We start from the raw sequence: 10,631 nt of genomic DNA, 5'->3' as shown, positions 1-10,631 counted from the left end.
GAGTCCTTTAGGTGCCTTTTGGCAAATTCAAAGTGGGCTGTCATGTGCCTTTTACTGAAGAGTGTCTTCCGTCTGGCCACTGTAACATAAAGGCCTGATTGGTGGAGTGCTGCAGAGATGGTTGTCCTTCTGGAAGGTCCTCCCATCTCCACAGAGAAACTCTGAGGCTCAGTCAAAATGACCATCGGGTTCTTGGTCATCTCCATGACCAACACCCTTCTCCCCCGATTGCTCAGTTTGGCTGGGCGGCCAACTCTAGGAAGAGTCTTGGTGGTTCCAAACTTCTTTCAATTAAGAATGATGGAGGCCACTGTGTTCTTGGGGACCTTCAATGATGCAGACATTTTTTGGCACCCTTCCACACAATCATGTCTTGGAGCTCTACGGATAATTCCTTTGACTGCATGGCTTGGTTTTTGCTCTGACATGCACTGTCAACTGTGGGACCTTATATAGACAGGTGTGTGCCTTTCCAAATCATGTCCATGTATGTCCATATAACAAATATAGCACTGTGTGATGTACATTTAGATCAACAACCAACCCCAGACCATCTCCTCTGCTCACTCCACTCACATATAAAAGGATCCATTATCCCCCACCCCAATTCCCCAAACACCCCTTCACACAGCATTCATGCTGCAAATGCACAAATGCATCCTTCAGCTCATGTTCCCATAATTCTCTCTGGCAGCCGTGTGATTAATGCACACAAGTATTGATATTTCTGAATTGTATCGTTCTCAACACACACACACACTCACAGACGTGCATACACACACTCCCAATACCTCATCTCCCCAAGCTTTCCAGCAGCTGTGCATGAGTAGACTATGAACTGGGATCTAGTGAAAGATGAGGGTCAGCATTTCAGTTGCTGCTGCTCTGGGTGGAGCAGGAGTAAAATTATGTGCTGTGTTGTTTCATAAGGTTTTGCTGCAGGGTGGGAGGAATAGCACACGCAGGCACCACGCACGCAGGCATACACGCAAAAACACACTAGCTCAGGGCTGCCTTGCAATCGTTCTGTGGTTAGATAGAGATCATGCTTTCCCTCCTCCTGAGAGAGAGAGAGAGAGAGAGAGAGAGAGAGAGAGAGAGAGAGAGAGCGCGTGAGAGAGAGACATAACAATGTGGCCTATGCAATGCAGTGTGGACGCCTTTGTTTACCAAGGGAAGCTTCTGCCTCGCCCACTCTCCTCTCCATCTTCTTCTTCCCCCTCGGCAGACCAAGCGAACCAGTGATAGCTTATTTTTGCCCTCTTTTCAAGGTTGGCCTGACTTTGGGTTGGATCCGAGTTGATTTAACTGTCCTGTCTCTGCCTGGCTGTAGGTGCCCTCTGTCAATCCCAGTGAAAAATGGGGAGGCGTCATGAAGCTGACTAGATTAATCCCTGCTGTGTGATGATGGCTTCCTTCCTTCCCTACTGTAGTTTATGTAAGGGCATCCCAGACATTATGGAGATTGGCTGGTTAAGACACTGATGCTATTAGCAGGCAAACTCCTTGATAAGCTTTGATTAGCACTGCTCAAGTACCTTGAATGAGGGTGAGTGGTGTCAAGAGCAGTGTGAGAGATTGCCGAGGCATTTAAACAGTTAGTGTAAAGTACACAGTTGTGAAGCAGCCCACATAAATATGACGGAAAAAAATGTATCCAGGGGCTCTGGTATTGCTCCGAGCATTGGATGGCTAAATTTGCATAAACCAAATAGAAAACAGTGTTTTGCAGCCAGCAGGAAATTGACTTGGGCCTTCTGCCAAGTGTTATGCAATGGAGGAAGGCAGGCTGGCAGTCAAGGAAGAAGACTCACTGATCATCCAGGATAGAGACTTTAAGACTGCATCAGTAGAATCGTAAGGCCCCTTTCCCTGACCACCACGACCCCTGAGTCCTTATAGAAGGTCAAATCCAGAAGATTATACAGTATATACAGTACCAGTCAAAAGTTTTAGAACTGTCACGTTCCTGACCTGTTTTCTGTTGTTTTTGTATGTGTTTATTTGGTCAGGGCGTGAGTTGGGGTGGGCATTCTATGTTATGTGTTTCTATGTTGGGTCAAATGTGTTGCCTGATATGGTTCTCAATTAGAGGCAGGTGTTTGACGTTTCCTCTGATTGAGAACCATATTAAGGTAGGCTGTTCTCACTGTTTGTTTGTGGGTGATTGTTGCTGTGTCTGTGTTTGTTACACCACACGGTACTGTTTTGTTTTTTCCTGTTCGTGCGTTCTTCGTTATAGGTAGTTCACAAGTTCAGGTCTGTTTAACGTTGTTTGTTGTTTTTGTAAATTATCAAGTGTCTTTCGTGTCAGTGTTCGTCTTGTCTAATTTAAATCATCATGTATTTATCACCCGCTGCGTCTTGGTCCACTCTCTCCCCGAAAGACGAACGTTACAGAATCACCCACCAAACCCGGACCAAGCAGCGTGGAGACGGGCAGCAGCGACAGCAGCAGTGGTACAAGGAGGAATGGACATGGGAGGAGATTCTAGACGGAGAAGGACCCTGGGCAGAGCCAGAGGAGTGTCACCGCCCCAAAGCGGAGCTGGAGGCATCAAAAGCGGAGAGGCGGCATTATGAGGCGCTAGCAAGGCAGAGCGGCTGGAAGCCCGAGAGGCTCACCCAAAGATTTCTTGGGGGGGGGGGGCTAAAGGGGAGTGTGGCGAAGTCAGGTAGGAGACCTGCACCAACTTCCCGGGCTTACCGTGGAGAGCGAGAGTACGGGCAGACACCGTGTTGTGCGGAAGAGCGCACGGAGTCTCCTGTACGTGTGCTTAGCCCGGTGCGGGTTATTCCACCTCCCCGCACTAGACGGGCTAGAGTGAGCATTGAGCCAAGTGCCATGAAGCCGGCTCAACATATCTGGCCTCCAGTACGTCTCCTCGGGCCGGTGTACATGGCACCAGCCTTACAAATGGTGTCCCCGGTTCGCCAGCATAGCCCAGTGCGGGCTATTCCACCTCGTCGCACTGGCAGGGCTACGGGGACCATTCAACCAGGTAAGGTTGGGCAGGCTCGGTGCTCACGAGCTCGTGTACTCCTTCACGGTCCGGTATATCAGGCGCCACCTTCCCGCCACAGCCCAGTACCACCAGTGCCTACACCACGCATCAAGCCTCCTGTGCGTCTCCAGAGCCCTGTACGCACTGTTCCTTCTCCCCGCACTCGCCCTGAGGTGCGTGCCCTCAGCCCGGTACCACCAGTGCCGGTACCACGCACCAGGCCTATAGTGCGCTTTGAGAGTCCAGTGTGCCCTGTTCCTGCTCCCCGCACTAGCCTTGAGGTGCGTGTCTCCAGTCCGGTACCACCAGTTCCGGCACCACGCACCAGGCCTACTGTGCGCCTCAGCAGGTCAGAGTCGGCCGTCTGCCTAACACCGCCTGCACTGCTCGTCTGCCCAGCACCGTCTGTACTGCCTGCCTGCTCAACGCCGCCTGCACTGCTCGTCTGTCCAGCGCCGTCTGAGCTGCCTGCACTGCTCGTCTGCCCAGCACCGTCTGAGCTGCCTGCCTGCCCAGCACCATCTGAGTCATCCGTCTGCTCAGCGCCATCTGAGCCATCCGTCTGCCCAGCGCCATCTGAGCCATCCGTCTGCCCAGCGCCATCTGAGCCATCCGTCTGCCCAGCGCCATCTGAGCCATCCGTCTGCCCAGCGCCATCTGAGCCATCCGTCTGCCACGAGCCTTCAGAGCCGCCCGTCTGTCCCGAGCCATTAGAGCCGTCCGTCAGTCAGGAGCCGCTAGAGCCGTCCGTCAGTCAGGAGCTGCCAGAGCCGCCAGCCAGTCAGGAGCTGCCAGAGCCGCCAGCCAGTCAGGAGCTGCCAGAGCCTCCAGCCAGTCAGGAGCTGCCTTCCAGTCATGAGCTGCCCTACAGTCATGAGCTGCCCTACAGTCATGAGCTGCCCTACAGTCATGAGCTGCCATTCAGTCATGAGCTGCCATTCAGTCATGAGCTGCCATTCAGTCATGAGCTGCCTCTCTGTCTGGAGTTGCCCCTCTGTCCTGAGCTACCTCTCTGTCCTGAGCTACCTCTCTGTCCTGAGCTACCTCTCTGTCCTGAGCTACCTCTCTGTCCTGAGCTACCTCCTAAATCATGTGGGGGCCTTGGGGAGGATTCTTAGGCCAAGGTCGTGGGCGAGGGTCGCCACTCAAAGGACGCTAAGGAGGGGGACAAAGACAGTGGTGGAGTGGTGTCCTCGTCCACCGCCGGAGCCGCCACCGCGGACAGATGCCCACCCAGACCCTCCCCTTGAGTTTTAGGGGTGCGCCCGGAGTTCGCACCTTGGGGGGGGGGGGGGGGGGGGGGGGGTTCTGTCACGTTCCTGACCTGTTTTCTGTTGTTTTTGTATGTGTTTAGTTGGTCAGGGCGTGAGTTGGGGTGGGCATTCTATGTTATGTGTTTCTATGTTGGGTCAAATGTGTTGCCTGATATGGTTCTCAATTAGAGGCAGGTGTTTGACGTTTCCTCTGATTGAGAACCATATTAAGGTAGGCTGTTCTCACTGTTTGTTTGTGGGTGATTGTTGCTGTGTCTGTGTTTGTTACACCACACGGTACTGTTTTGTTTTTTCCTGTTTGTGTGTTCTTCGTTATAGGTAGTTCACAAGTTCAGGTCTGTTTAACGTCGTTTGTTGTTTTTGTAAATTATCAAGTGTCTTTCGTGTCAGTGTTCGTCCCGAAAGACGAACATTACAAGAACACCTACTCATTCAATGATTTTCTTTATTTTTACTATGTTCTACATTGTAGAATAATAGTGAATACATCAAAACTATGAAATAATATATATGGAATCATGTAGTAACCAAAAAAAGTGTTAAACAAATCAAAACATATTTTAGATTTTTCAAATAGCCACCCTTTTCCTTGATGACAGCTTTGCACACTCTTGGCATTCTCTCAACTAGCTTCACCTGGAATGCTTTTCAACAGTCTTGAAGGAGTTCCCATATATGTTGAGCTGCTTTTCCTTCACTCTCCAGTCCAACTCATCCCAAACCATCTCAATTGGATTGAGGTTAGGTGAAAGTTGAGGCCAGGTCATCTGATGCAGCACTCCATCACTCTCCTTCTTGGTCAAATAGCCCTTAAACAGCCTAGAGGTGTGTTGGGTCATTGTCCTGTTGGGGGAAAAAAATGATAGTCCCACTAAGCGCAACCCAGATGGGATGGTGTGTCGCTGCAGAATGCTGTGGTAGCCATGCTGGTTAAGTGTGCCTTGAATTCTAAATAAATCACTGTCAGTGTCACCAGCAAAGCACCCCCACACCATCACACCTCCTCCTCCATGCTTCACAGTGGTAACCACGGAGATCCTCTGTTCACCTACTCTGCGTCTCACAAAGACACGGCTTATCAGACCAAAGGACAGATTTCCACCGGTCTAATGTCCATTGCTCATGTTTCTTGTCCCAAGCAAGTCTCTTCTTCTTATTGTGTCCTTTAGTAGAGGTTTCTTTGCAGCAATTCAACCATGAATTGGGGCGGCAGGTAGCCTAGTGGTTAGAGTGTTGGGCCAGTAACCGAAAGGTTGCTAGATTGAATCCCTGAGCTGACAAGGTAAAAATCTGTCGTTCTGCCCCTGAACAAGGCAGTTAACCCACTGTTCCTAGGCCATCATTGTAAATAAGAATTTGTTCTTAACTGACTTGCCTAGTTAAATAAAGGTTAAAGCCTGATTCACACAGTCTCCTCTGAAAAGTTGATGTTGAGATGTGTCTGTTACTTGAACTCTGTGAAGCATTTATTTGGACTGCAATTTCTGAGCATGGTAACTCTAATGAACTTATCCTCTGCAGCAGAGGTAATTCAGGGTATTCCTTTCCTGTGGCGGTCTTCATGAGATCCAGTTTCATCATAGCGTTTGATGGTTTTTGATGCTGCACTTGAAGAAACATTCAACATTCTTGAAATGTTCCATATTGACTAACCTTCATGTCTTAAAGTAATGATGGACTGTCATTTCTCTTTGCTTATTTGAGCTGTTCTTGCCATAATATGGACTTGGTCGTTTACCAAATAGGGCTATCTTCTGTATACCACCCCTACCTTGTCACAACACAACTGATTGGCTCAAATGCATTAAGAAGGAAAGAAATTCCACCTTTTAACTTTTAACAAGGCACACCTGTTAATTGAAATGCATTCCAGGTGACTACCTCATGAAGCTGGTTGAGACAATGCCAAGAGTGTGAAAAGGATGGGTACTTTGAAGAATCTCTTGTATTACACTTTTCTGGTTACTACATGATTCCATATGTGTTATTTAATAGTTTTGATGTCTTCACTATTATGCTACAATGTAGAAAATAGTAAAAATAAAGAAAACCCTTGAATGAGCAGGTGTGTTCAAAGTTTTGACTGGTACTGTATATGACTGCATTTAATACCATTATGGTATTGTACCAAAACTGGGAACTAGGAAAGATGCTCAGTATGCAATGCATTCACCAATAATAACAAATATCTTTCAACAACATTCCTTATAAGTGAGCAAGGGAAAGAGGTGACGAGAGAGAGAAAGAGAGGAGAGAAAGAGAGAGGAGAGAGAAGGAGAGGGAGAAACAGAGGATACAGAAGAGGAGGGAGAGGCTTACAGTCATCCCTCTCCTCCAGCATTGCAGTAAGCCTGTGCCTTAATGCTTGAGAAAAGCTTCCCTTGCACCATCTCCAGCTTAATCTTCAGCTTGAAAAGATGAAAGGCACGTGTGTTTGTTCTAATGAGAAAGCACTATCTCCAGGCACCAGAGGACCAGTCTCTACTTTTCCTCCCAGCAGCAGTAGACAGACACTGGCCGTCTCGCCCATACATAGGCCTTGTACCTGTCTGTCTGTCTTTCTGTCTGTCTGGGGCAATCTGATGCAGCAGCACTATCGCAACATCCTGACACTTAAATTAACATTTAAATATTTTCAAATGTTTGCAAATGCCAGCAAACAACATGTGTAAGATACTGTATAAACAGTAAGCTGTTTGCTCAAGAGAAAGTCCCACCTCACATGGATGAATACAAGTTTCCCAGTAGGTGCAGAGTGTAGCATCATTGGAGGAGACTGAAACCCAGAGGACCAATGCAGGGACATGCAGGGCCGTGGTCTGAATGAGACGGGTTCACTGTGCAGCAAACCCCACCTCTGCCTCATCCAGCAAAACAAAGAGGAATAGTGTGAGAGAGAAGAGAGGAAGAAGTTGTTATTGTATAACCATAGGACTCATAATTGCATTGTAAATCACCCCATCCAAGGGGAATACACACCTGTATGACAACATGTTGTATGCATCTCTTAGAGAGATAGTTTTGATCAGCCTTTTTCCATCAAGGCCCCCTCATTAAATTGGATCACATGTGAAAGGTGAGAGACAAAGGCAAAGCAGATGCGGAAGACAAAAAGATGTCCAGCCCGTCCCGTATTCAACAGCCTCACCACTTGATACATAAAAAAGCTGGAGATGCATTAGGCGTCCCATATAAAAGGCAGCCGCGCTGCAAGCTCCACTCCTCTGCTTTGTTCTCTTTCATCTCCCTATTAGCTCTGTCAATTGTTTATCAAAAGCAAAGAGGAGCCAGGCGGCTGCTGTGAATTTGAAAAGCCGCACGGCGAGAAACATTTTAAAATGCATGACAGGTTAATGGTAAGTTAGTGGCAACATTAGGGCTTGTGAGTTGCGGTGCTCATTCAGATTGAAAACAGGGCCACTTCAAATGACTACTAAGCAGTCCTTATTTTAAGAGGTCATTCATATTGTAATTAACTTTTCAATCACAGTTGATTAATTAAGACCGGCCCTAGTCTGTAATTATACATATTCTTTCCCCTGACATGAATCAATGGAAATGTACAGGTTTCAGATGAGACACAATGCAAACCAGTCCCTTGTACATATTAAAATATGATTTATAGGGTAACATCTTATGCTAAGGTGTCTACTTTAAAGGGATTATATGATACAAGAATCTATCAAATACATACATATTTGACTGAACAACCACAAAGAAATGACTGTATAGTGAAAAAAATTGCCAAATCTATAATAAACATTACATTAAAAACCAACATTTATAATAACTGCCATCAGAGGCCCTGGTTGAGGTGGATCTGTTGTGTGTGGAATGTGTTTTAGTCTTTGAATTCCAATAGAAAGTCTGACTGCGGAAGTGTGCTTGATGTAACTGTTCCCAACCGAAACCTTAGATGAATAATTTAGCACAGCGGTTGGATAGCTTATTTTTGTGTCCACCGAGACAAAGTCTTCTTTCATGAAAAATTTAGAGGGCAGGGTTGGCAACCCTCAGAGAAGAATAGGTTGGGTCAAACTTCTCTGTTTCCAGGCCTGGTTGATAACCTCATGCTAACACATTTACAAACAAACACACACACACGCACACACACACAACCTGGGATCAAACCCCTGGTAAAGAAATAAAACACACACACCTTTAAATGCACTTTGTAAACATACGCAGTAAACATACCCTCTCCATAACTGTGTAAGGTGCGCATTTGCTCATGTATCAGAACATCATCAAATATTTAGCAAGGAAAGAGCACTGATCCTGACCATGATACTGATGCTTCTGACAAGCCTGCTGTGGCTTGATAGTTATTGGAATAAACAGGGAACAATCCCATCTAGGTTGTTTTTAATGCATGTAAAAGCACTCCGAAGAACTGGGTGATGATAAAACATCACTGCTCCTACACGTTATTCACCTTTAGAACACCCTGGCTGTTTTGTAGTAAAAAATAAAGGTTCCATAGGACTACAATACTGCATGACCTAATCTCACTTAAAAACCCACTAACTATTATAAACTTGCCCTGTGTTATACAGTTAAGCACATAATTAACATCAGAAAAGTCCAAATTCCGTTTTCTACTTTCTACTCTACTTTTCAAGGCCATGAATGTTACACAGTAAAAAGTGATGACTTCTAGGTTTCCCAGATGCTAGCATCTTTTTTAGTCTTGTCTGAATCTGCAAAACTCATGTGCAGTCATTATAGACCATATCATATCTCCTTACAGAAGCAGAAACAGCAACCAGTACACACAGACATGGATCACAGAAGGGATCTTTGTGCTTGAGCAGACACATTTAAAATGTCACGAAAACATGTCCCACAATATAAAGCAAAATTGCCCAGAGGTTGGTTAATAGTCTAACAGGAGAGTTGTCGTTTAATGTACAATATCAACCTGTGCAATGAATGGTTCCAATCGAGGGGGCTGGGATCAACATGACAGACAGACATTAGCCTGGCTAGTACTGTAGGTAGACAGGATTCCATGGAGCTCCAGTAAAGGTTGACTGAGACCATAAGCAGGTAAGTCACAGAGAGACAGAGAACAGTGGCCCAAGCACACAGAGCAGAGCAGGGAAGGCTTCCCATTCAGAAACTTTGGGATCCATAGCACTGTCTGTGTAAACAAATCTTATTTTGTTAGCTACACCTACGAATCATTCCACTGAACGTGTAATCCAATAGCTGATTTGAAGAGTCCAAGCAAGGAATTGAACAAAATTCTGACCAAGATATACGAATGTTGTCTTACCTGAGGATAGTGAGACTGTGTCTTTCTCCCACGATACGACAGTGACGTAAGCCTCCACGGAGGCAGGGATAATGCACTTGAAGACCGCTACATTGCCTCTCATGGCTTTCTGGTCCTCCACCCGGACCGTGTAGGGTTCCCGAAATACTGAGGATAGCAAGAGTGGTGCCATTTGGCAAAGGCAAATGAATACATACAAGAAGAAATTAAAGAATGACAACAACGACAGCTACTATTTAAAATAAACACTTACCGGCCTTAATGTGGACATCTTGGCTTCTTATTTTCCCTGAAGGATTTTCAGCTGTGCAATAGTAGGTATTGTCATGGATCAGCTTACTAAAGCTGGAGGGGAGGAAGTTAAAGATCTGGAGGGTTCCATTGGGGTGCACGTGGCGGATCCCGGGCACATCGTAGATCTCCTCTCCGGTGGCCAGGTACCAGCGCAGCGAGGCGGGGGGCACCCCTGCAGCGGGACAGGGCACCAGGGTCCCTGTGGTGCTGGCAAACACTACCTCTTGCAGAGATGCATTGACAAAATATAAGCTGGAACGTAGATCTTCACTAAAAACTGCAAGAGAGGAGAACAAAGAGTACAAAAACATTAGATGACAAGACAACTGACTTGAATGGGTATACTACAGGAGTAGGATCTTAATTTTATCACTTTTTTGTTGCTGATAATTTTCCTGCTGAGAAAATGCAGATGAGCTTCATGATTTACATACATTCACTGAAAACCGTGTGTACTAACCTTGGGATTCATAGCACACGGTTATATTAACAATATTACAACTGTCACGTGGCCTATTTTTAGCCAGCTAATAGCCTAACCATTGATCAAGCAATATTATGGACTAATCTTTCAAATCCTGTTGCTGCAGGATTATTTTGCTGCGACAATACTGGTCAAATTAAGATCCATATGTATGTTTACTTCTAAATACATCAAGACAGTAGTTATTTACTTGGCCATGATGAAACAAATGAATTATTTGTTATGGATCTGGGCCCAGATTCACAAAACACTTCTTACGCAAAAAACTTAAGAAGCTGCTTAAGAAAAAAGATAAA

At 46.1% G+C, this 10,631-nt stretch overlaps 1 protein-coding gene across 1 annotated transcript in view; it reads right to left on the bottom strand.

Annotated features, from left to right (window-relative positions):
- Positions 1 to 10,144, bottom strand: part of LOC120028450 (Down syndrome cell adhesion molecule homolog) — a 121,959-nt gene extending 111,815 nt beyond the window's left edge. Inside the window, exons 1-2 of the mRNA XM_038973663.1 lie at positions 9,811 to 10,144; positions 9,558 to 9,704 (exon numbers count right to left, since the gene is read on the bottom strand). Of these exons, the coding sequence (XP_038829591.1) occupies positions 9,558 to 9,660 (103 nt within the window). The 5' untranslated portion in view covers positions 9,661 to 9,704; positions 9,811 to 10,144. The remainder of the gene's footprint in view (positions 1 to 9,557; positions 9,705 to 9,810) is intronic.
- Between the last annotated feature and the right edge of the window lie 487 nt (positions 10,145 to 10,631).

Source organism: Salvelinus namaycush, chromosome 34 (assembly GCF_016432855.1).
Source record: "Salvelinus namaycush isolate Seneca chromosome 34, SaNama_1.0, whole genome shotgun sequence".
NCBI lineage: Eukaryota > Metazoa > Chordata > Actinopteri > Salmoniformes > Salmonidae > Salvelinus > Salvelinus namaycush.
Note: the sequence above shows the minus strand (reverse complement) of the source record. Positions and strands in the feature narration are given on the sequence as shown.